The sequence below is a fragment of the Dromaius novaehollandiae genome, chromosome W (genome assembly GCF_036370855.1).
Source record: "Dromaius novaehollandiae isolate bDroNov1 chromosome W, bDroNov1.hap1, whole genome shotgun sequence".
NCBI classification, from domain to species: Eukaryota; Metazoa; Chordata; class Aves; order Casuariiformes; family Dromaiidae; genus Dromaius; species Dromaius novaehollandiae.
Genome location: NC_088130.1, coordinates 47,572,602 through 47,600,471, shown reverse-complemented (window position 1 = coordinate 47,600,471; position 27,870 = coordinate 47,572,602). Strand labels below are relative to the sequence as shown.

At 36.5% G+C, this 27,870-nt stretch overlaps 1 protein-coding gene across 8 annotated transcripts in view; it reads right to left on the bottom strand.

Annotated features, from left to right (window-relative positions):
* Positions 1-775: 775 nt before the first annotated feature.
* Positions 776-27,870, bottom strand: part of ADAMTS6 (ADAM metallopeptidase with thrombospondin type 1 motif 6) — a 165,053-nt gene continuing 137,958 nt past the window's right edge. For 7 of the 8 annotated variants that reach the window (XM_026106722.2, XM_026106716.2, XM_026106717.2 and 4 more), the window contains 5 exons: positions 24,793-24,922; positions 19,775-19,979; positions 12,683-12,859; positions 11,239-11,395; positions 776-4,260 (listed from right to left, as the gene is read on the bottom strand). In XM_026106722.2, coding sequence (XP_025962507.1) covers positions 4,151-4,260; positions 11,239-11,395; positions 12,683-12,859; positions 19,775-19,979; positions 24,793-24,922 — 779 coding nt within the window. In that variant the 3' untranslated portion in view covers positions 776-4,150. Of the gene's footprint in view, positions 4,261-11,238; positions 11,396-12,682; positions 12,860-19,774; positions 19,980-24,792; positions 24,923-27,870 lie in introns of those variants that run through there. The other variant, XM_064500710.1, reaches the window with a different exon arrangement.

The window sequence follows — 27,870 nt, the reverse complement described above, 5'->3', positions numbered from 1 at the left end:
TTCTTTATAACATATAGGTGGGAATATCAGTACCTTTGAAACATGGAATTATTTTTTCAGTTCTCATGAGTAAAAAGAAGACAAAAGAAACAATAACCAAAATTATTAAATGGCTTATCAAAATATTTAAGGTTCTCTGTTCTTTCTTTGACATCTTACACATAGTAGTAGAGTGATTATTTTCACTAAAACAGAAAATAGATTTTAACTGTTATTCCAGAGAAAGCAGAGAAACAGGAAATATCTCCCAGAACTTGATCAGAAATTTCAATACAGGCTATTCTTACCATATCAGGTAAGAAGGGAAGCATCTCTCAGCAACAATGACCTAAGCATCAAGTCTTCTGAAATGACTTTGCTCTTTACACTTAATAACATTATGCCTTTAGATAAACTTTAAAACCTTAAAAGCTCAATGCAAGAAGGACATTTTATTATTATTGTTATTACTGTCTGGCTGTCAGTGAAATCATTCCAAGCAGCACAGGATATTTTGCTGCCATTAACTTCATTCTTGATCTACTTTGGCATGTATTGCTTAGGTTAAAATATTACCTAATAATGTTCATGATCGTGTTCTTGACTTTTCCCTCTCCTTATTCTTTTCCTTATATATGACAAACATTGCTGCTGTCAAGGACAGAATTCTGGGATAACATAGAGATGTAACTTGAAAGAAAACATCTTATATGTATTTTGATGCATCTGATAAAGCAAACGTAAATATACAGAATTCTAGCAACTGTAAGTCAGGGAGACAACAGTACCATGGGAATCATTCTTAAAAGCTGCAGTTTTATTTCACTAAATTATCTATGTTAAAACAAATCTGTGCCTGGTGTGGAATTTCACTGCATCAAGTGTTACAATATTTTTGTTTTCATTACAAGCAGGAGAATGCACGTAGAACAAGTGTTAAGAAACATGACAATAAATTAGAATATAATTTACAAAAGCAAAAAATAATAATAATAAAGTAACAGTGTACCACATTAATACTGAGTATAAAATAATAAGCAACTAATCACAATAATACAAAGGTAATTTCAGTCTGTATTATTAAGGATATCTATGTGACATTCACTCCATTATAAAGTTCCTAATGAAATGGACTATTTTGGGGTGTATATACCTTGAGGGTTAATCTGGAGATTTTTCTTTCAGTTTTGATCTTCTTTAGCTGGTAGCATTGCTCAGTGGAAGTACTGGCACCAGACTGATCTGCATATTTAGTATTCTACTATTTGATTCTAGGCCTGTCATTTTTATAGCCTATACAAATAGTCCTATTGTCGCTATTTAGGAATATAACACTATTTAGCTTAGATTATATAGATGGCTACAGTGTAGCAGCAGCAATGAACTGTGCTGTGGAAACCAATTATTTTTCTCTGAATTAGGTTTCACTTTTAGGTCTTAGTCTGAAGTGTTGCTTAGTTTGTAAATCCAAATACATTCTGTGTTTTGTTCCCTTTAACAATACAATTCAATGTTGCTCCAGGGAGTTCTTTAAATTCCAACCTCAGTGCTGTTACATTGCAGAGTAAACATCAGACTCCCTAGTGTTCTAGCACCAGTAAAGAGAGCAAAATGTGTCTTTGGAAACACTCCTTACAATTTTAATGTCCTAAATGAGGTAAAAAAAAAAAAAAAAAAAAAAAAAAAAAAAAAAAGGTTTCTTTTTGAATACATAAAAAAACCCCTTTCCTTGTTAGCTGAGAAGACACATTAGCTGATAAACACAGTTATGCCCTGGAGAAAAACAGACCCTGATACAAAGAGGCCTCTTGCTTAGAGAATGCCATAGCAACCCCTTTCCCTTTTATCGTATTTTTGACCTAACCAGGGCATGCTAGCACCAAGGTGTTTTGTCAACAGGATATCAAAAGCTGATTCGCTTAACAGAGAAGGACTAATACTGCCATTAATCCATATACGCAACTCTCAAAGACTGTTTTTTTTGTTCTACTGGTGTCAGTTTTAACAGGAGTTGCTTACATGGTGATGAGATCAGCAGATAAGCATATATGAATATATGCAAGCCAACCAAAAATGAATTCCACTGGTCACAGGTGTAAGGAAGTGAAAACACTAGCAAGAGGTAGCAGATGACTGGAATTTGATGATCATGAACACGAGGGCTACACAAAACCCCATATACAGATTGTCAATATGCTGAGGGGGATTCATAGTACAAGTCCTGTTAAAAATATCCATTTTTCCATGTTAATTCACATTAGTAAATAGTGTGCAACACATTTGGCTTGTTATTGGTTAAATACATTGATACACTTCAATCTCACATGGTTTTCTGAACATTTTTTTTTCACTGAGAGTACTTTTTCTTTTAAGAAAGTGCTATTTGAGTTAGAATTTTTAACACAAGTTACTGTTCACATAATTTTAATTGCACTACAACAAAGGAGGCATAGTTGGACACAAAAGCACATTCATCAAGTACCTGCTGCAAACTGCAAGTGTTCAAGTACAATATATTAATATAAACAAGTACCCACTTTCCTTATCTCCTTGTTGAGTCTGTTATTGAGAAGTGAAGGGGAAGAGGAGCATGACATTTAACTTTTTATGCTAGATTCTTGAATGTGACTTGCCTAAGTAGTTTGGTTTCACATTTAAATGCGAAATATTTGGTGAACATTAAAAATATGGTAATATGAAATAAGTGGAGTATGGCAGCAGAGCAGTTACGGCATCTAACTACAAATCCAGAGGCATGAGTTTGCTCCAGTCTCACACTGAAAGCCGCCCCTAGCTTTATATAAGATCCAGCTTTATACATATACCTGGTCATTTAGGTCAAGGTGGCCAGACTTCACTCCAGCCATACCTATTCCAGTGTGCCTTACTCCTGCCAGTCCAACAGGCCTCTTGGGTCAGGCACACTTTTGACCTTTTATTTGAACAGAACCTAGATATCTCCACAAGTCTTTTATTCTTTGGTTGTAATCCTTATCCACTCTGTTGCGGTTTCCTGAACTGCACATTCACATATTCGTTCTTACAAACAAATGCCCTCCCACTACAGTATCAAAGATGGGAACATCTGGAATCCATTTTAACTTTTAGCAAATTTTGCAAAGGCTTGTTGTTATTACATAGTAGGCTTTTCTTTTGCACTGGAAGTCCTTGGTGTTGGAAAGTCAAAAGTAACATGTAAAACAGAACTAGATGCCCACAGAGCTGTTTCTTCTTCGTGGCTAGTGATGTAAACAAAAGTGAGCTGGAGTCGAAGTGTTAAGTTTTAGGCAACCAGTACAGTGATAGTGAAAGACTTGACAATACAGTCTTCACCACTATTGGAGCCTGCCTCCTCTGTAATATTGAAATATTTTCCCTTTTAGTGGAAATCTCAGCTTCACTTGTACAATGGCAAGATGGCTATAAACCTGCAACACAGATTTCATTTCACTTCATAGCACACTTGTATTTCATGCACCACTGCAATAACTGTTGCACCTCTTAAAACTAAGTCCCTCATGGTTGTTCTATTTAGTATAGCTTTATATATGGCTCACAGCAGTGTTCAGGAAATATGGATTACTCCAAAGGGAATTAGGTGGAATGAAGGAAAAATACAATATTTTTATTTCTGCTCCTTAAATAACATTTCCAAACTCATTTTATAATTTAAATTGTGGTGCTGTGTCGTGAGATAAAATAGTTAACATTTTAAAGCTATGACTTAACATTTTTTTGATTCTTCTTTACTTCCATAGTAGACCAAGTCATAACAGCTACATTTTAAACAGTTTTAAATACAAATGGATTCAGTGTCATTGCTAAGTCCATAATAAAAATTATTTTAATGGTCCAAGGAGGTAAACAGACTATTGAATTTAGTCAAAAGAACACAAATGTTCCACAGTAAGCTATTCTATATGTGTTGTGTGGATCTTTCCAATTTGGCATGCCCTCCTCATACTGTGTCCAGCACTTTGGATGAATAAATCCCACTTCACAGAAGTTAAAATAATATTGAAATCCTGTCAGCTGGGGCTGACCAGTGGTTACGTTTTCCACAGGGTAATGCGTTTGCAAGGACGTCAATCTCATTCCGCTGTGTGGCTCTCTTCGATGGACACTTTTCCACAATGATAATAACAAGGCACATTCTCATGCTTTCTGTCGGTCAGTGTCCTTGGCAGGTCTTGCAGCACATCTGTCTGAAGTATGCTCGACTGCAGAACTTGAACTTCAGCACCAGTGGGCAATATGCCACTTTGTTCACATCTTTGCACTCTAATAATTGAGGGCATTAAAGAGAAAAAAAAATCAGAAATACAAGTTAAAGTACAAAGAAAAATTGAGAGTTAGCATGCTTCTGCTCTATCCGTCCACCTTGCCCTCTTTGTAACTACTCTTTCTAGTCCAGCTTAGTACATACAATATATTTCAAAAAGCAATAAAAATGTTTGCAGGGCTTCTCTCCCAGACATTTAGAAGTGTGCCCACTTTATCTTGAAAGAATTACCATTTATTGGGATAAATGATCACTTTAGACAGCTAGGAAATATGAGTCATTTTTCTTATAATACTTTTATAGCTTCTTTCTCAGGAGTTATTTTATTCATCCATGAGAGGTTATCCAAAATCTAACACGATTCGCACTATTTGGTACTATGCCTATGCATTTGTAAAAATCCTTGAAATAGAATACGCATTGCAGCTAACAGGGATGGAGAAAACAAAGAGTGTTATGAATAAACAGTGTGACTTGACTGCATGGCCAATTTTATTTTAGGCCTGGTTCCACACATCAACACTTTCTTTAATGCAGGAGGAAAAGCATTTTTATGCCTGTAATAGTCATGTAAGTGGGTTTTTTTTTACGCTTGTGTTTTCCCTATATATTGAGCTTACTGCATATAGGCAGGTAAGTCTCCCAGGAAGGGAGAACAAGAGCTCTGCCACATGGAATAAGGATTCCTTCTTTTCCATCCCACACAGGTTGTATCTAAAGTGACTTGTGGCTGCACATTACAACAACACTGCTGGAGTATGCTGTGATTGTCCTCCGGCTCAGTTCCCTTTCTGAAGAAACAAGGTGGGAATAGGGAATGGAATAATTTGGTCCATGTCCAGTTCTTATTCTGATATAGTTGGAGTTCACAGCTGAATCTGAGAGTTCAGTAGTATGAGAGCTCAGGTTTTACAGCTCAGATGTAGCTACTTTGGATTTGCTTTGCACTGGAGTGGCTATTCTGATGGGTGCTTGATAGGGGATTTATGTTTTCAGTAGAAGCACTTGGACATTTTCTTCCAGGCTGATATTAAAATAGGACTTTGGCAAGCAGCTTTGCTTCATGTGTAGGAAGATGGAAGAGATGTATACGGAGAAAAAGCAAAACCTACAAGTTTGAATTGCAAAAACTATGAGGTGGGAAGAAAGAAATCAGATTAATTTTCCAGAAATTAATTTTTCTCAAAAGAATGCTTTAAGTTTTTACTCTTATAGGACTGCATTTGACACTGGTCTCCTCCTACAATTTCTCTCAAATTACAACAGCTGTGAAGAAAATATGAATAAAAAGGAAAGGAACTAGCAGTACTTTGAACATTATCATATTTGCATTGATCTAATATCTAGAAGTGAAGACGACTGGAGGCCAGGATCCTGTTGCTCCAAGACATGATAGAACAACAGTCCATGGCTCCAAGATGTCTGTAAGCCAAATATGAAAGAGACAGCAGACAGACATACCAAACAGGTATGAAAAGCAAAAAGTAATGGTGAAACAACCACAATTAGCAAGTACAATCATTCAACTGTTCCTATCTGTCTTCTTTCTACATACAATCTCTTAGTACACTATTTTTCCTCCAGTACAGGTAGTTATGGATAGTGAGCTCATGGTGTAAGCACACTGTAGTAGCAAGTTATGTGCAGATGTGAATGTTTAGTATTTGAACTGAGGAAAGCATTAGTGAGAACCTGAACTTCAGGGTCTGTACTGAATGGTATTTCTGATAATGGCAATGTGCATGCTTTTAGCTGGACAAGCAGAGGCATGAAGTGGTTTAAGCTTTCATTTCATTAACGCAAATACAATGCTTTCACAGTAATTTTTTACTCCACCTACCCAACATTTTTATTCACTAACTTCCTATTTTTTTTAATCTTAATTTGGAATCAGAGGTGGAAGTCAGGAATAAAAGACCTATTGGGGGCAGTGGATTGAAACACAGGCACTGAAGGCACAGATACATTCCTCTACCAGCAATTGCATAAGGTCCCTATTTTAACTCAAAAAATATCCCCAAAGAGGTCAAATATCTTCCAGAAATTTTTAAAGTCCTTGAGTTTGTGAGGCCTAGGAACACGGGAGAGACAGGGGTGAATTATAAATGATGTGAGGAATAAAAAGATTCACTCGATCTTGATGAGAAGCAAAAGCTCACTCAATCCTCAAAATAAACCTCATATACATTGTATTTAATTAAATACAGGTAAAGCTACTAACTGTATTTTTACTAAAAATAGGATTTGAAATCATCTCCATTTTACTTTTATTTACATTGTTCTTTCAATTGACTAAAACTGGACCCTGTTCAGCCCACGCCATTAGGATAGCAGTGAGACACAATATTCTGGAAGTTGCCCACAACTTCTGTTTTAAAAATCAGTTTTGAAATAGATACGGTGACTGATGAAATAGCCTATTCTTCATAAGACGGTGGTTGAATGGAAGAGGTTTAGCAGAACTATTCTTACTCCTAGTAACTACTGTTAATAAGTTTCAATAAACCACATGTATTAATCTCTCCTTTCCTGAACTTTGTGGCCAGATCAAAGTATACCATGATATTAAGTATCACATTGTAGTAATAAAATCACAGAACGTCACTGTGCCTTCAGCTAAAGAGAGTGCAACAACATACCACACAAAATACAAGGAAAACTGAAATGACATAAAAATAGATAAAACAGTGTTTCAGGTGAAGTTTCAGATGACCTTTAGCGGTCTAGATTCAGCAGCCATATATATGTAAAGAATAAAATCACTCTAAGTAATATATCGAATCCTATGGTACATGCTGTCTGCAGTTCACTTCCAACAGCAAATGTAATGCTACCCTCATCAGTGGCAGCCTGTCAAAACCTTGTCTACAATACTCAATCTCTAATGAAGACAGAATGAACAGAGGTTTTCTGTTTCACAGAAAACAAAGAGCTAAAGCAGATGTTAAATGTGACAAGATTTATCATAACTTTCTTTTACTACTTCTGTATCCCCAGAATTTTGACTTTGCTGTTTCATGTAAACAACCTACACTTTCCCCAAGAAAGCACTTCTGAACTTTACCAATGTGATCCTTATATTGTGGAGTAGCTCAAGGTTCCTCAAGAACATATATATTCTTATCGTGGGTCAGCAAAATTAAATTCTCCAGAAATTGCTGAATGGTGCCCACAGGCATTAGGCTGGGAGCACTGGAGTTTGGTGAGTGAAGGGAACTAGGAGGCTTGCTGGGATTTGGAGTTGGAAGGGAATCCTCTCAGGTAGCCTGACCTTGGTGCAAGCCCACAATCTGCTGCTGAAGTTCCTTCTGCCCCACGGTGGGGCCTCATGGACAAGGCAGTGCTCTTAGGTGGCAGGTGGACAAAAGCTCTGTGTGCAAGCACTTATATTCTGCTGTGTATTCCTTGGAGAGGCCTGACTCCTTCCCTGACATCTAGACACTTCAGACAGGCATTTTCCCCCACCTGAGGAGAGACAGAAGCATGCACACACAGACACAGTATACCCCTCTCACAAATACATCTACAAAGAAATACCGCAATGTTCTCTCTACACCTTGCAGCACTGAACCTTCCAGTATTCCACAGCCCAAATGCACGAGATAAGTGCAGAAGCATCCCACAACACAGAGAGGGGGACACAGAAACATGAAACACGCGCACACACAGAGGGACAGACCACAGATCTTGCATCAGTAGTGTGTATCCTGTCCTGTGGCCAGCAGGTCCTTACTAGGATTTGCCTAGTAGCACGAGTGAAGTTCAGCACTGCGCTGCAGAAGAAAGGGATGGTGCTTCCTGTGTTGGTAAGTCACACGGACAAAAAGAGGCAGTGAGAGAGAGATGAGGATGGAAAAGAATAGGCTCAGACATGATTATGCAGCTCGGCAGAGAGTAAGGAAGGATCCACTGAGTGCAAAGCCCACTTGCAACTGAATAAGGAAAATTCTGATAACACAGGGTCTTGGCCCATGTAGCCCAAAACACAGAAGGGGAATCCTACAAGCCCCTGCAGAGACTGGACTCATTTTCACTCTCACTTTCCCCATCCCATCCACTAGCTATAGCTGCTGTCAGCTGGTTTCTACACACATCCCTAGTCCAGGCTGCCAAACACAAGTGTCTGAAGTTGCAGTGGTATCAACTGCACTTGCAGGTATGTAACAGAAACATACTCAAAAACTCGAACATTTCTTGACTAGAGACAAATTATCATTTTAAATGCGGAAAAAAAATATCTTTATAAAACTGGAATTGTCCAAGCAACTGAGTGTGCTTTCAGATAAAATAAAAGTGATTGATCTTTCCAAAAATAACAGATTTTTACATAATAAAGACTTGAGATCAGTTGTGCTCTTTAGGATTAGTTAGTTCTTGAAACCTAAAAAGCCATCACCTCTGGTATGCTGCAAAAAGTGTGCCTCCCTGTTTAAAGGGTAACATTTTACTAATGCAAGCAATTTGGTCAGGAAGACTCCAAGGACTGAGTTATTTGACCTGTTAATTTAAGAGATGACAGCTCCTAATGTGTCTAGAAGGATTTTGTTTAAGGTCAGAAGTGTAAGCAGAAAATGTGCAATCCATACACATTAATTTGCATACACTCACAGTTTGTACTACTTATATTCAGTATTTAATAGGAGCTATAAAATGTTTACAAACTAGGATATATATTTAATAAATATTTGCAAAAATATCTAAAAAAAACCCCACCTCAAAGACAAAATTTTTGTCTAATTTTGGAATAGAGCACTTATAATATTTCATGGACTGTGGCCAGGTTCTTCTCAAAGGATGCATGTATTTTAAATTGTTAAATTAACTTGGAGAATACATTTATTTGTAAGCCATGCTTAACAGCTTACAAATAATCAGTGGTTTCCAGTAAATATCTTCAATGGTGGACAAAAGCAAAAATGTGGTGCCAAGTGGCAATGTGACTGCTGGGAACTGTATTTATTAGGAGAGATTGTACTATCTCTTTTTCGTCTTATTTTTTCCTAGGACTTACTAGCTCAAGTAATGTACTGTGCTAATGAGGTTGCATGGCTGTCAGTAAGAAGCTGGCTCATGCCTGGCCAACTCAGAGTGGAGGCCAAAGAGCTGAAGTCCATCTGGAATATTGTGCAAGTAAGTGGTTTTCAACATTTTCAATTTGTGGATCCCAAAAATTTTCCAGTGAAGGTGTAGGCCCCTGGAAAACACTAATGCCAACAAGCTCGCTTTTCATAGTTACTGTGCACAGTTCCACTTTAAAGTAGTCCATGGCCACCCAGTGTCCATAGATCACACACACAAAACCCCTGATGGTGTCCACATCTGTAGAAGATCATCATATTTTCCTGATAATATTAAAGAATTACTAGTGTAATGACTATAAATAATGACATGACCTTTTCATCTTGAAATTAAAAGGAGGCTGACACTAAACCATGCCCACTTACAGTACTTTATTAACTTACTTTCTTTGGAAAAAGACACCATCTGTGTTTGGAAATAAAATAACAGTTAGCGTTTGAGCTTTAAAGGGCAGATGATTTCCTACACTGATAATCATCACCTAAAGATTACTTAAGAGCACTAACATAAAAATAAAAATTAAAATAACTAAGAAAAATTCTATTATAAGGATGCTTTTCAAATGACAACATGGGATGATAAGCGTCTTTTTAAAATTAAAACTTCCAAGCAATGAATTACAGTGCTTATGGAGAATCATTAGCATATTTCTCAGAAGATTTTAGCATGCTCCATTTTATTACAGACAACTCTATTTGACCAACTTTCATAACAACTTTGAATCTATGCTGTGAACCTGAATGGATAGAGAAAGTATGAAATAAACACCAAATGAGGGAAAACTGTAGCGTAAATTTGTCTTTTTTGCATATAAATAGAGAGTATTTGTTCCATATAAATAGGTTATTAAACTCCAAAGTGGTTGGAGAACCTATGCAAAAGATACTCCACTCTATATTGCAGAAAAAAAAGTTATGTTAAGGGAGTATTAGTGACATTGCAAAGTCAAGCACTCAAATCTTAGGGAATACCAGTTTTAAGAGAACTTTAATTGCTGTGTAGTCTTAAGACGCATGTACCAAAAAAACAATTATGGTAATCCTGAGTTGCCTTTGGCCTGCAATATTTTTGTTCAATATGCAAAATGGAACATATTCACCTGATGAGTTTGTTTGTTTGTTTTAACTGTCTAGCACTTGAACTCTACCCTGAAAACTGAATTCTTCATTTCCCAATGGGCTTACCTCGGGAATTCATGACTCCACAACTGGAGCCTTTCATAAACATCAATATTTTGACAATATTATTTAATATATTCTCAAAATAAAATATTTTACAATGCAGTTAGTTAACAGTCTGATTAAATTAGGCTGTATCATGTAAAAAATACTGTAATTATTTCCAAACAAGCATTATAAATACAGGACATTCAAAGTCAATCAGAAGAAGCTGAAAAATAAGTTAAAGTGTAAGAACAGAATGGTAGCACTGTTTAACATTAAATTTGCAATCTAATTTGATTCTTCAAAGAACATGTGATAAACTATTTTTGCCTCTTGTGTGTTATGCTACCACTGTTGGAGCATGTACAAATTCAGTGCATAAGTAGTATATCATGCTCTCCCTTCTGTCACAATAGTGCATATTGTACCAACAAAGAAATTGGAAAATTAATGATAAAAAGTGGTAGCATTTTGTCTATGATTTAGGCAATATAGGTTTCTTCCCCCCACGTTTTTTTTTTAAGAACCTATGTCTTTAAAGAAGACTGCATTATTCACTTCAACTTTGAACTACAATGACTGATTGGAAAATAATTGTAAAAAAAAAAAAAAAAAAAAGCACAGTCTGAGAGATAATATAACACAGGCTTTTGTTAATAAATTGATGTTTTGTTAATAAATTGATGCTATAACATTGTTTTTTCAGAATAAATTATTTTAAGATGGCAAATTTACCTTCTGTGTTGGAAATGGGAGTACTGTCACATTTGCTTTCACACTGTTGCATTGATGGAGGTCTAAGTGTTTCTGGACACTCACTGGATGCTTGTCCGGTATATGAGAGGCACTGTACTGTTCGCATCTGTTGCCCAAGACCACACTGTGCAGAACACTAAAGATAAGACAGATAACGTAAAACAACTTGGATCCAATTCTTAAATACAAAGCAAGATAACAGGAGAACAATCACGAGCAGCACACATGCACAAATACAAAAAAGCACAGGCATCCGAGGATACTTGGTGAATAGAAAAATATTTTTCATAAAATAGTTCAGAATTTTTCATTTTTGACTGTGTATACAAGCGCACTTGTCTTTCAAAGAAAATAAAACACAATGCAATATTAGCTCCCTGAATGAGCTCATATTTGAAATAAGAGAATATAATTTACACTATTTCTTGTATCATCTGTGAATTTAAGATTTCAAGAGGGAAATCTTAGTTTTGAACAAAGAAAAAATCCAAAGACAAGAAGAATTCAAATCTGCTAGAAATTTTTTTCTTTAAGGAAAAGGGAAAGTAGTTTTCAAACAAAAGTAGTTTGCAGTTTCAAAAAAAATTTTATTTCTGTAACTAAACAATGATTTAAAGACTTGCATCGATTTAAGATAAATATGCATCCAGATAACTAGCATAAAAGAAAAGATGGCTCGCAAGTCAATTACACTGTAATACCACAGATGATTGTCCCTTGATTAGTTAAGCTAAGGTATTTCCATTAGTGGTAAATTACTCATCAGACTTAGAAACTGAAATATCAAGTGATTATTTAATAACAAGCCACTAATCATATTTCAGATGCTAAATCAGAACGATAGGGAGAAACTCAGTGTAACTTGTATAGAAACACTGTGCACAACACCATTCAGCCGCTGCTGTAACAATTTCGATCCTCATCTGGTAATTAAACATATTTTATGTAAAATCTTATAGTTCTCTGAATGTTCTTAGAGCTGCTGCATACGTTTTTGTACATTTACTAAGATGGCAATTGGCTTTATATTCCCATCATGCTCCTCAGCTGAGTTCAATGTGTTTTAAAAATATTAAACCTTCCAACATTGCTGCCTCTCGACATCCCCTTCCACAAAAACTGTAATAAGGATTAATTAATGTAAAAATAATGCATATGAAAACTCATCCTACAGAAACCAGTTTACTGTCAGCAAGTCCTGTCTTATAGTCCAGCAGACAACCACCATTCTGCCTCACATTTCAATCTGAGACAAAAACGGGAAAAGAAAGAAAAGTCACAGAAATGCCTTGTCTTGGTTTCCACTAGACCTTTATCCTTAGAAGGTGCTGGTGTGTAGAAGACTAACAGCAATATATGTTGCTGTTTATAATACTACTATAATACTATTATAATAATATAACATTTATATGGACTATCTTACCTGTCCCCAGTCTCCAGTAACCCAGCGAGGAGGAGGACATCGACCTAAACTACAGCGGATGCGGACTGGAGGTTTGCTTTCTTCTTGGCATTGAGCAGCTGGAAAAGTTTTTAGAAGATCGCTGCTTTTGCACAGAACAATTCGGTGCTTAAATCCTGGACCACACTTTGGCGTGCACTACAAAAATATGGATACAAACAATTAAAATCTCAGTAAAAAGTCAGTAAAGGCCCCAAGAAATTAATATTATGGAAAAATATGAGATTATATTATGGTCTTATAACTAAATTATAATCACCATTTTCCCAAGATGGTAATAATTTTTAAATGCCTGGAAACACAAATCAGCTGGCTAATGACTGCCTTAGGTTAAATAAGTCTTAACTTGATAAAAGTAGATTTCCTTTACTATTTATAGTATTATATTACTATTTGTTTTTAAAAAACTTTCAGGTTAAAGAAGAGTACTTTGCTGTAAAGTAGACATGTACCACTACCATGAAACAAATCTGAGTGTGCATTTCAGTGATTAAAGCAGAACTCTCTATTACATAAGGCTAGTACAGACTTTCTTTACATCCCTTACCGATTACTGTAAGCAACACATTTTTCCCCAGTGAACAGATGGAAAGATGAATGCTTTACTGGACTGTATAGAAACTGGATTATTGGTTCAGATAGAAATACTCCACCCTCCCCTACCATGAATGCTTTTTTCTCTTAATTCCGTTTTCTCACAGCTGTTGTTTTTCCTCTTCCTATCACTGCTCTGCTGGTTCTACTAGGAAGCAGATAATAAAACAGTAATTTGAACAGAGGCAGGTCTAAGGACCTCTCTGTTCCCTCTTTCTTCATGTTGTTTTTCCCCCCTTCTCCTCCTGTTTTGCTACCAACCAACTCTCATTTACGTTAGCACAACAGCATAATGGGGAGAAGAAAAGCGCTAACGAAATAAAAACGCAAGACCTCCCCCAAACCACTTTCTCTGTAACAGCTGAGCTGGAGATTTTGCAAGCATAGTATTAGAATTCCTCATAAGCATGTTCACCTTTATGCTTGCATATCTGCATTATCTGGATCAGAGTCAACTTATAAATCCTACACATAGATTATTTTAAAACTGTCAAGAGTGCAACTGCCTTTCATACGCAAGCAGCTGCAGAAACATAATATTATCTGGGAAGTGGAACTGAAGCAAAATTCAAGAGGTGGAACGCCAAACACCTTCCACATCCACATAATAGGGAAAAAATAAAATCACCTAAGATTTATTTTTGGAAAATTACTTCAGTAATCCAAACTTCAGGGTTGCATGCCCAACTCTGAAGCATCTCTGTCTAACTTGAAGACACTTTAAAGCAGTTCCACAGTACTATGCAAGGTATTGATATTCCCTGTACATATGCAAATGTTTATGTATATACTCACCCACCTCAAAATAAGATCCATGAGAACAGAATCTCTTGGTGGGAGTCACCTACACTAGTCAATGAAGAACTGACAGAGTTATGCTCCATCTTATTTCTGCTTAGATTCAGAATCCTAAAGTGGGCTGCAAAGAGGACTGTCCTCCATTTGGGGTTTATAATCCAGAACTCCAAAGTGGGTATATAATCATTTTCCTTAAAAAAAATCAAACCGTTCTTTGCTTTTTAATAGAGGTACTGCCTCCTTATCTACAGTAGTTCAGTGTTTACAATTCTCACGCAGAATAGCCAGGTTCAATCTTCCTCAGGCATTTGGGGCATTAACCCCAAATCGCTGATCTCCTCCACAAAGTACGGTAAGTACCTGCCTACTAGAAAACGGGGGAAGGAGGGACAAAGGAGAGAAGAAAGTTCTCTGCCTCTGTGGCAGAAAATACACCACTACGCAGGAAGAACTTAATGCTAAACAGAGACCAAAAAAGAATGACAACGAGTACATCAGGTCTTCAGCAACATGATCATGACTCCTCAGTTCTGGTCCAAATTCGAAGGAATGTTGCATGTATTTTCTCCCACAAATATTTCATATAAAATGGCTAAGACTTTTGAGCAGGAAATAGAAGCAGATGCCCCTGCCTAGCCGAGCACTTAAAAATCACTTGTACTCGATCTCCTGTTCCCATTTAATCTTTTAAGTGTTCTGTGAAAAGCAAACAGACAACAGGCAGAAGGCTGAACAGACCATCCTGCTATCATCAGAGTGGTCTACAGATTGGCGATCCGTTCACTTTGCAAAATCAGAGGAGGCAGAGGCTTGCACCTCTTTAGAGTTGCACAGAATCGTATTCTCAACTCTGGGTGTGGCATTCTGAACCCCGAAATGTTACATTAAGATGCAAAAAAGAAAGCTATCAGCAGCTGACTCTTAAAATAAATGAGTAGCTACTGTGCTATCTCACAGGGAGCTCAGTTCGCTCCAAGAATGCCTTCGAAATTGAGGCCCTCGGAGAGGGTACGTGGAGGATTGTCTAGCGGGTGAATCACTTGCTTCGGCAAGATGTTGGCACTCAGCTTTTCTTCTGTGTCAAGACATGCAAGAAGCAGAACTGTTGATAACCAGTGAAATAAATGTCAGAAAGCAATGTGCCTATGGAGGGTCATAACCTCTAGAATTTGGTAGCAAATCAGAAATTTGGGTGCATACATTTTCTAATCCTATTTAAGACACTTTTTTTATCTGTAAGTCACTGTTTGTGAAATACGTTCTTTTAGCTACTGGCAGCAGCAGCAAAAATATCCTTTCAAAAAACACATTTTTTGGAGTCATAGTCAAAATTCCACTAAATCAGTTGGACTACACCTGTTCCCAGCAATTAAAATGAAGTAAGGAAACAGGTTGCCCACAGTGATATTGAATAACCATAAATAAAAAGCATCAGTAGGATTTAGCAAAAAGTGTATGTCTCCAAAATAATTGAAAGATAAAATGCCCATAAATATAAACATATATAAACACAAAAAAAGAAAATAGTCTCTTCCATTACTAGATGCTTCTAGAATTTTTGACTCGCTCATTGGAAATCATGACTAAGGGCAGTATGAATGCAAAGTAAAAACGCTTGTCTCAAAATTCTGCTAAGTCTCTTCCCAATAAATCCTTGTATTGTTTTCTGCTGTTCTATTATATTACCTGGAAAAAATATAAAATAAGCAATTTACAAGTGGGGAGTCATTCCGTCAAAGCTCATCTATTGCAAAGCATGAAAATTGTTTTAGCAAAATTTAGGTTACTTGAGAATAATCAAATTCTGCTGGGCAAGCCATTTAATATTAATTACTATTTGATATAAATACTATTACAGTCTCCTAAGTATATTAATTCATCTCTATGTTTACAAAATGTATTTGTTTATCTGACCTAAAAGATACCTGAATCATACCTGATCATTGAAAACTAAAAAATATCTAATTATCTTGATGTTCAACAAGTACATAAACATAAGAGAAAGCGCTAAAACTGCTTAACTTGTATCACGTATTGCTTTCTTTCAGTATAAAAACAAAGCTTCAGAATTTACATTCCAGAGAAAAGTAGCAAGATTTGACATTGACTTCAATGGAAGCTGTACTCAACTCTTCTACTTTTTGAGTTCATTCTTGTTTTCAGTACAAATATATCAGAGGCAGCATTTTCATGCTTTCGTGAGAAAATCATATACCATATTTATATAGAGATATACATTATATTTCTAGGAACACTGAATAGAAAAAAAGAAACAATTTCTCATTATATTAAAACGGTATCAGCAGTAAAAACACTTTGCCAAGCTGTATCAGGTAAAATTCACACCAGAAAAAAGTTAACACTTGTTCACAATCCTGTCAAAATGCAATCGCAACCAGAATCACAGCAGGAACTGAAGCCTTAGATAAGAAAATTTATATTAAAAATTATAACACACTTGTGCTGTATAAAAGGCTGGATGTGAAGGCCTTAAAAAGCTACTGAATCTTCTTAAGAGGCTGGCAATGCTGACAGCTCCAAGCATGATATATTAATGAGCAAAGCCTAGAGGAGGTAACTAAAGGAGAATAATATATAGTCAACATATATGGCTGCATAATTTGTCATATGGACAGTATTATTTGTTAGTACTGAGATGATGCCTACATATTCCAATCAGACTTAAAGTACCACTATAATGGACAAAAAGAGCTTACAAACTATCAGTACCCAGACATGATACGAAAGAAGTCTTCCACTGAACAATCTTTTCTACTCATCCATTATTTCCTTCTTGCTCCCTTCCTTTTTATTCTTTCCAAGTCACAGATTCATTTTTGAAGAGCTGGAATATACTCTACCTTTTCAGGGAGGGACAGGGACTATTTAAAACCTTTCTGCCTTGATTTTGGTGCTCTACTTCTGGTGCAAAAAGGCAGCTAACAGCTGAGGAATAAAAGAATATTGTTCTGCATGTAAAACCGCATATTTTAAAATTCACTATCTTGTTTCTGTGTTTATTCAGGTCCTGCTCTACATTAAGAGAAGTTGCTGAAGGGAGCTGCTTTTCTAAGGGTTCAGGATATAAAGCAGACAACCTTTTGTAAAACAGATTCCAAAAAGTATCTATTATCTTAAAACTGTATAGAACTAGAGACGGATTCAGCTATGAAGTTCGTGAATAGCTATCTGTCTTATGATATCAGATTATTTCTAAAACATGGTACAATATCAGGAAATTCAGAATACAACCAACAGCGTTAGCACAGTAAGTTAATGAAAATCAAAAATTTTTCAGATGTTCTCACTATATTTTAAAAGAATCTTCTTTGATGTAAAAGCTCAGTAAAATGACATTTAATTCATAATTCCTTATGGAACAAAACCAAATAGTTGAACAGTGTATCAAATTGATATATTTTTCTTTTGTTTAAGGAAAAATAATGTATATTGGGGAAAAAAATGTGTTTGTCCAAAAAAGTCTTTCTTCAGCTAAGAGGAACAGATGAGGATTATATAGGCATAAAATACAGACACCAAGGGGATGAGCCATGACCATGTCCATGGCAGCTCACAGCACTGTAATGTAACGTGCAGATATCACTGCTTCAAGTACTGCTATAATGTTTAGACTGTATTATTATCTATACTACCTGCATTATCAAGGTATGGTAAGAGATGTTCTATACCACTTCTATGCGCACTCACCAGAGTGAGGTTAGTAGGCTTCCTTCTGTATGTACTCTGAATTTCCAGAGGTTGTAACAATTTTTTGGAGCTAAAAGCATCTGTGCATAGAAGAGTTCTGTGCAACTAAAAGGACATTAATCCGAAATTATGACATACTGCATAATACGAAGTACTTTAAATGAAAGATTCCTTAAAGGCAAGCAGTATACAGAAAATGGGACACAATGAATTGTGGGTATATCACTGGTAGATCATTCCAGTTTACTCTGATAATCTTTCACTTTCTTTTAGACAAAGTAAGTACAACATTTCTCTCTAGGCTTCATTTGAAAAGGGAGGTGACAACTGGTTATCCTGAATATGGAAAATTTGGGGTTGAGAGATGCTGCTACCTGCAGAGTCCCCCTAGGATCAGTCATGGAACTGATCTCATTATTTGTTTTTATAGTCTATTTAATGATATGGTAGAAAAGTAGGAGAGTGTAACTGAAACTAGCAGCTAACACCAGTAACTGTAACTGAACTTAGCAGTACAGAGGAAGAATGAGTATGCTCTACAGAAAGAACTGGACAATCTTGAAGACAAGAATAATTTAGATGAGGTGAAATTTGGCAGTATGAAGTGCAAGGTCATGTATTTCCGAAAAATAACAAGAATGTACTACAAACTGGGAGATCACTAACTGAAATGAAAAGAGGAGGAGAAAGATCTGGATATATTAACAGAAAGTAAGATAACTGTAAGTAATCAATATGGGATGGCTCTGAAGCTGAAAAAGGTTATTTAAGGTATACTGACACACCGTAGCTTTTGGGTATTTTCAGTAGATGCATGAAATAAAAAAAGAACAAGGCACAGGTGAAATTTCATTTGGGATAACATATACATTTAACTCTGATCATCCATTTCCAAAAAGAAACATTCAAACTGGAACACGAAAGCAGAAATAATAGTCTGATCAAGATTAACTCCTCTCTGAGGAATAATAGTTGGAAAGGAAGAAGGGTGTTTCAGCTAACAAAAGCAAATAGATATAAGCTGGCAAGCAATTAGAATGTTTCTTTTAATCCAAAGACCAAAGTTCAGGAAGAATTTTCCAAGAAGCAGCAGGACAAAACCAAACAAACCTCCAAATTAACTAATTTTAAGACAAAGTTTGATCAGTTTATGAAAGGAATTATATGATATGGCTGCATTTGACAGAAGGGATGTGGAATTTGGAGACTCAGGAAATCCTAGCTTGAAGTATTCCAAAGGCTACTTTGAGATAAAACAGGTGAGATAAGACTCCTGGATAGCAAGGAACTGCAAAAGTGTACAGCTATTTTTGCCCTCAGACTGGCATGTGATGCAGTTCTATTCAAATCCATCAGAGACCAACAATAAATCTGCCTTCTCCTCTCTGCTGCACAAGTTCACGTCCTTCAAATTTAATGCTTGAATCAACATAAAGTCACAACTTGGTTTGTACTATAACAGATATCACCATATTTAACAAAAGATGTTCTTTCTTTAATAAAGAGAACACCAATTTTTAGGTCTGCCTCTCACTGCATGTTGCTAAGGAAGCCAATTCTTTATATCAACGTGATTACTTGAAGAAAACCCTAGCAGCTTATTCTGACTTTTTATACTATAAAACCATCAACTCTTCTCTCCAACTATTTGCCTGTTCAAGAACCTATGAAAATGAAAACTGCCTTTTCTTTAAGACAATTACTTTTACTATTGTTATACTATGACTAATAACAACAGCTTGTAATCTCTTAGACAAAATAACAGAACTGACAATATAGGTGAAAAAAGAAATACGAATGACAAAAATTGCTTCTATACTCTAAATCAATTGGGTTTTGAACTTCTCATTAATCCTTAACTTGTCAAGAAGTAGTAGAAAATGTACTAATATTCAGTGGCTAGAGCTCTTGTCTTGACTATTGCCAATGAGCTAAAATTGCACATGTCCTTACTTCTGACCAGTCCAAAGCAACCCACTGGGGGGGACAGGACTGATTGTTACAGGGCTCCTTTTCAATAGGCCGGTGCGTTAGACAGTTGGTATTTTCCAGTGTCTCTTCCTCAGAAGGTCCAATCTTTCTGATACAGAGAACTGTTCGTGAACGCACTCCTCCATCACAGGTCTTACTGCATTCTGACCAATCTCCTATAAACCATCTGGATAGAAAAAGTTAGGAAACTCAGTTAATATATTTCAGAAATGGAGAAGAAAATTACACAACCCAAGAATTCAAACAGTTCAAATTACTAAACCTGAATCAATGTTAAAAATACACGTAAGTCCTAGCGAGAAACTCACGGACCTTTTCAATGGTACATTTTGATTTATGCCTTACTGCAGTAGTATCATCCAGTAAGAAAGTATTTTGTATTTTTCAGGGCAACAGTTTCCAACCAAGGCTACAGTAGATGAGTATTGAGCCTGAAAAAAACTTCAGTCATTTAAGTGGATTTGCACTGGAGTCACATGTTGTCTGGTTACGAAACATTTATAAATTTTTGTATAGAATGCAAAATAGAAATGCAAACCATTCTTATGTCTTAGAGTAAGAAATGCAAACACTACTAAAACATAATTCATGATATAAAAATGACCTCGACAAATATTTAAAAGATTTAAATCACTGCATGATAGCTAGAGGGAACTTCCAAATATTTGTGTGTAAATGGCAAAGTCAAGAGATGTGCAGTATATTTAGATTACTTAAGTGTTGCTGCAGAGGAGATTAAAACAGCTGTTAAACTGGCTGTAAAGTTTAAATTTTGTCTTTTTAATGACGAAAGCTTAATGCAGTTCCATTCAGTGGAAATATCTCTTCGCACTGTTATCATATCAATATAAATGTATGTTTATATGATATCTTATAGTAATGGCTTCTTTGGTTTTGCAGGGCTACATAGCAAAAGCAGGATGGAAAAAGTACCCATAAAAGCATGCATCAAGGAAAGTTTTAAACGAAGGACAGGGAGCGCAGCAATAGCAGGAAGCTATCTGGAGTGATATAGCATCTCCTGCCCCAGATGCCTTGAATTAACCTCATTTGGTTAAAAAAAGGTAGGGGGAGAGAATTCCATCATCAACTTGCTTTTGTCTATGCAGGGTACACAGTGAGGTAGGATATCAAGACATCACTACAGCTCTGCTGTCATGTAATTTGCAAGATAAAAAAGTATTAATATGGAATACAAGAAAACAAGTATGAAAGAAAGTGCCGAGTATATACGTGCAGAGTTAACTCCTCAATCACAAGCTGAAGCACTCTCTTAGCATCAGGCATTCTTTGAGATATACAATGTTTTCATTAGATATCTACCCTATCTGGATGCTGCCTACTCTACAAGATATTAAGCACTTAAGGTTAAGCTACCTTCAAGCCAAATGAAGTGGCATCTCATAACTGGAACCATGTTCTGTGAATGAACATAAAGTAATATAACCAAGACTGAACCATTAAGGACTCCTTCCTTCCTATATATACTATCCTTTCTCATCTAACATCCTGAATACAGACAACACTTAATTCCCAGATACACAGACGATCATGTTACAGCAAACGCTGTTCAGTTATGTACTGTAGCATCCAGCAAGTAGGTCCACAGCTGAATTCTTACCTTCTACTCTTTTGCCTTAGAGCAGGGGAAATGCTAGCAGGATTCACTGTTTCAGCTTGTCTATGGCTTCTGATTGCATTAAATGTGACTGTTTTTTAGACAGTTTTATTTCGCCACATTCTTTTGCAGACATCTAACAGTATGCTGTTGTTATCACTACTGTGTTTTAAATAAAAGAATTAACTCTGAAATACAAGCAAATTAAACTGAGTTGCAGTATAATGAATATAATGAAGAGAATTGTCATGGAACAGAGAAAGTCAGCACCAAGTTAAAAGGGTCTGGCAGAAAAAGATAACCAAAAACACTGGTATCTCCCACTAACTAGAGTGGACAAGGCTAATTAGTGGAACTGTGACAACAATGTTTCCTGGCTCAGGGTCAGGAAAACAGAAGTTCCCGCTTAGTTTTACAGCGATGACATTTGCTTCGCAGGCTGCACTAAAACTTACCTAACAGTTTGAACTCACAAGCAAGTGGATACGCTAGTCGGGGAGGGGGGGAAGAAGGAATTTCCCCTAAAGGCTGATCAGTAACAGTCATGCATATTTTACCCTCAATGAGTATGGGTGGGATTATTAAGTACCATACCCTATGTGGTGCATTTGGTCTTCAATATCGCATATGCTGATTAGATACACTGACCTGAATCATCCTTGCAAAGTATTAAGCTGAAGTTTATCATGCTATCGCATGCTGCCACATGCCAGAAAATGTCAGGCGTGTCAGTCATCGTGGCTGTTCTTGGAAGCATGCTTGGGATTTGCCTCCTAAGATCTGTCATTTTCTGAAATATCCATCAGAGACGACATGCTGCTATGCTTTCATGTATTACAGAATGTATCATGCGCTGCAGGAGGAACCTGGATCAATGCTGTAATTTTTCTCTGCTAATTTTGAGCCCAGTGAGGCAGAGGGATGCCAACAAATTTGTTCTATTCCCTCATTAGTTTCATTTTTTTGATTGTTTGCCACCAAACTTATGCTTTTACCATGGTAGGGAGGATAAGAATCTCTCCAGAGTGTTGGAGATGCTGAAGTGTAGAACTTTGGGTTGGTACCATGATTTGCTCAAGTGCCTTCTCAGGTACCTTCTATGTTTCTACTGTATCACAATACAGTATTATGCATCTTTTACAAAGAGAGCCATGAAGCAATCCATAGGATCCAGAGACAGTTACCAATATTTTTTCATGAAATCTGGAATTTCAGGCGTTACTGACTGCAATGTAAGTGAACACAGTCCTTGCTGCTGTTCAGGCACCTGAAGTGTAATGTTACCGGCATTCAGTAAGAAGAAGAAATATGAGACTTTTAATAGTCATGATTTTTGGTAACCACCACAGGGAAAACACAATTGTGTTAATTAAGGAAAGGAAGTATTTGGCCACTCTGCTTAAAGAGAAAGCCTAACTGACTGATAAATTTTCCAGCAAAAAAGGTCGAATGTCTTTGGGGAATTATCTCAAAAGGTGGTATTTGAACAGCTTTTTTCTAGACTACTTGCAAGATTAGGAATCAAGGATCCCTCCTCAGGTGTTTGGCACTTTGTATTCACCCTGTAGGGAGCATTAGAATGGAGATGTGGACTGAACTGCTTTGATATATTCAAAGCAATTGCTTACTAATACGCGCTACCCAGCGAGTACAGCCAAATGAAGGAAACTCTCTGAAACTTGATGACTTGGGTTTCACAATATTCATCAATGTCCCTGCTGTAGTGGATAGAGAATCCAAAAAGGTGTCTTGCTTTTTGTTTTTTAATAATGTCAGTGCAAAAATAAAAATTAACCATGTTCAAATAACTATGTTAACATTAATTTAAAAAGTGCTAATTTGCTAGTAGTTAATTCACACAAGGAAAGGGATAGGCATGTGTTTAGTAAAAAGGTACTGACTGAACATGGTCATTTGCCACGTTCTGCTCTCAGTTACAGGATGAGAGAATTCAGTCAGTGCACATATAGCCATGACAAGCAGTGTCATCCAAACAGAATCCTAGTTCCTATCCTTGCAGCATAAGCTCACATTTATGCATAGACTGTGGGGACAACGATTTAGACCCATCTGTTAGGACAGCACATCCACATTCGAACATACTCGAGGTTAGAGCAGTGGAAGTGGAAGTGTGGCTTCACTTCCGTTTACCTACTGTCAAGTGAATATGGTATATAACATAGAGGGAATAAGTGTAGAAGAAACTGCTCTGACATCATGCAACCTCTCACCAGGTCAAGGGAAGCAGTTGCTACTCTAGGAGGACACTGGTGTCATAAAGATTTCTTGGATTTTAAGGCATTAAAGTCTGGTCTCATTCTTCTTGGTATCCTTTATGCTAGTTTTACAGTTTCAAAGAGACATTTAAAAGAAACTGCAGTATGTCTTTACTGTGTGATATCTATACTTGCTCAATATTAATGATTTCCATGCCATATTAGAATATAGCTACAGAATATCACCAAACTTAAACTGACCAGTGAATGAATGAATCATTACTCTCTCTTTCATTTTTTTCCAGAAGTTTTAATTGTCTCAAAGCACAAGGAGCTGTTGCACATATGATGAAATTATTTTCTAGTACAAAATATCACAGCTGTTCCTAAACAGTCTGTAGTAAGATTAAGCTACAGTATATGTCCTTGCCAAATGTCATTTTTGAACAAATGAGCTGCTGTGTTTCTCATTATCTTTTCAATATGTAACACCCAGCTATCTTTAAAAATAGAAGCAAAACGACTTAACCAAGTACGCACCTAATCCTAAAGGCACACAGCACTGCTCTACAGCACTGAGAATCTGGGAGAGAAAGTTGTTTGACAAAACTACTATCAGTAGATGGTTTGGCCTGCTAAGCAGTTTCTATGTTTACTAATTCCCATTTGAAAACTTCAAGCCAAATTTTAATGTAATGTATCCTAAAAATACAGCCTTTAGTATGTAATGCAAGCATCTATGGGAATGTACATAGTCCTCCCTCACCTCAAGATTCTTCTGTCATTAGTGCCTCGAGAATGGCCTCCAGTTCTGTTCACTACACCTGACACTTCCATCTTAACAAACTGGTTTGGTATTGTTTTTTTACTTACAGCGACCGCGCTAGTTTTTTCTGTAGTTCAAACAATACTGCTCCTCAATCAAATCAAGCCTTTTCTAGGTCACAACTGATCTTCCACAACTGATTCCAGAGGAACAAGAAACCATAACCAAAACCCCGAAACAAATATCCTATCCGATAAGACAGGACCTTAATGCTAAATCAAAATTTTATACCATATTTGGCCAATGGTATTTATTACACATTACAGACACTTTTCTATCCATGCAAAATAGATGCCTATCTTAGTAATTAATAACTTACTCAGGTGGACAAGGCTCAGTGTTGCAGGCTCTTTGGTTTTCTGGAGGCTTACTGTCTGGATCACAGTAATTGTTCTGCACAATGGAGTTGTCATCCAGCCTTTTACACACCACCTCTTGTTTCTGCACACCTTGGGATGAAATTAAACACCATTAATAATTCTTACTCCTCTACGTACTGACTAAAAGTGTATTTCACCAATTGATTATTAATCCTACTAACCAACTTTAATTGGCTGAATTGTTCCTGGTATCTGAATTGCCTGAACGGACTGAATGCCCCCTGACCACACATAATTTTTCATTTTCCTTCAATTCTAGGCCACCCCACTGAGAGAGAATTTTAAATTGCTGTTGTTTCCTAAAACAAAGGGAATATATTTATAGATTTACTAACAGATTGTTTTTATTTGTATATTGCACAAAATCTATTTTCCATCTATCCTTCTTTCCTTGTAAAAGACACTCCACTTTCCAAACAAAATATCACCAAACAGAATGTGGTCACACTTCAATGCAGAATTATTGTTTATGTGCTCTGGTATAAAATAAAACAGCAATACTGGGATTCAATGTTGCATTTTTATACATGTCATCCTGTAAATATTTTCTTCATTAAAATAATAGAAGTATTATTCATTCTGAAAGATGCAGCTTTTCTCTGTGGATGCTTATTATGTCTGGCACTCCTAGCTCCTCTTTCATTATTTAGCCATCAACAGGCAGTTCAGAATTGATTGTAATTCCCAAAACACAGTGAAAAATCACAGCCATGACAATATTTTAAGGTAACACTTTAAGCAGATTTTCCAATTTAAAAAACAGGATGTAAAGAAAGGTGTTAAAGAACCACTGATATATGACAACAGTGTAGCTCAGAGTATTGCTGTAAACATGGTACACATGGCCTCCTTCTCTGTTTTTAGAACAAGCTGTGTGATGTTTGCTGGGATATACAGACTTCAGATCTGCAATTCATACACAGTTCTTATTGAACATGAGTAGTCATAATACTGAAATAGTGGGATTATTTGTATCATAAAGGTCGCAGAAAGCCCTAAACCCTTCTTAAAAACAAAAGCAATTATTTAACTTTTTCCAAATTGTGAAATGCGTACAAATACATAGGAATTAAAACAGCCTGGCTTAAAATATCAGCCAACTCCAGTTTACAGCTCTCTCTCTCTTCATTTTAAGACAAGAGTTTTATAAGAGATAGACGTTTGCAGTAATAATATTAATTATATAAACATGTTTTCAGACACTAACATCCCACTAAAAAGAATGTGATGTTCTCTCACCACACATTTTTAGTCTTTTTGTTCTTTTTAAACTAGCTAAGCAACTTACCTATTAATTGTTTCCATCGTTAGTCATTAACGACAAGAATCAAATCTCCTACTGTGGTTCCTAAATTGACACCTATATGGAATTCAGGTATTTAACTCCAACAGTGAGTCAAGTAAAATGTCCCTATGGTGTTCAGTGCAAAGAACATAGGGAAATGGTAACTTCCTTTTGCATGATAGCCTTGGAAAACCCTCTAAGAGGTTGCAAATACATGAGTAGCAGGTTTGATCCTTTCTCAGTCTGATGGATTCCTACCTCCCCTGAGAATACAGTAACTTCTGTGACTAATCCAGTGGTTAACTTAGCTAAAATAGCAAGACTGTTATTGCTAGTCTGTAGATTATTTTGATTTTTTATGCAATTACAGTCTAATGTAAAATGTACAAGCCATCTTGAGAGCAAGGATCAAAAACCATAGCTGCCTGTGCTAGATGAATGCCTTTTTCACTAGTTACACATCAAGTCCCTTCGTTGTTTTCTTTCCCCTGGCTCCACGAATCTTGCATCCCTGGTTGCACTGTGGCCAAGAATGATTGTTAGAAAATCTTCATCTTCCCTACCCTCTTAGTTTCCTCAACAATTCTGCAGCACAGAGAGTATTCTTCTGGCGATGTACTTCCAGTACTAATCTCTTCAAACTGAAATGGGGAACTGCTATGGACAAGTATGTTATAACCACCACAGCATCCTGCAAAATATGGATATTACCCCCTACGTACCCCCTAGAGTAAGCCCTGTTAATTTAAACACTTGCTCTCAGGAAAACTCAACAGTCTGGATCCTAACTACCTTCACGTGTGGCCTCATCTCAAATGTGTATGGTATGTTCCTGACAACAGAGGAGATCACTCAACATACCATTTATGGGCTAGGGGCTGCCTATAGGCAGATTCCTGTTTAGCGTGTGAGTCATGTTGTGTCAGCCCTCAAAATCATGTGTCCTCCGTTAACCATGTTGAGACCAAAAGTGCCTAATGCTGGAGTCCTGACTCCTCTGAAGCATCTAAATTCAGAGTCCCAGCTCTGCTACTGGGGAGAGATATCTCCTTTTTTTGAGTATAGCAACATACAATTTTCCCAAAGCAGGCGCTTTAGAACAGGTTGTAAATCATTTCACGAATGTCTGATATCTCAGGTTATCCATAAATACCACGAACATTTTAAAGTAAGCTTTATTTATGAAAAATATATTGATTAACATGAAGCATATGTCCTACAGTTAAGCCGGGCAGACCAACGAGTATCTTCCATTTGTTTTATCTTTATGCATGTATCTGGATGCCAAATTAGACAGTTGGAGGTAACATTAAACACAGTGCACAAGCCTGTCAGATGGTTTTCTGATTGAATCTAATATACACAAATATACATAAACAAACTAAAAAGAAAATACCATTTCTGAACAACATTCAACCTCCACTTCTTGCAAATTTTCTATTTATGTGATTTACATATTGGAAAAAATATATTTTGCTAGTTGTTAGACCAGTGGGAATTGAGACACAACCCTAATCACTAGTATGGGGGCCCCTCAAGGGCCTGGAGGACCTGTCCCCCACAGCTGCTGTGTTAACATATAGATATTCTCTTTAAGATATTCATCCATTAGGTATAAAGGACATTACAATGTCACATTGAGATATTCCATTCACAGCATTCCCCACACCTAATATTTTGTAATAAAAAATGATATAAAGCTTAAATTCAGTGAGATCTTACAATATATTAG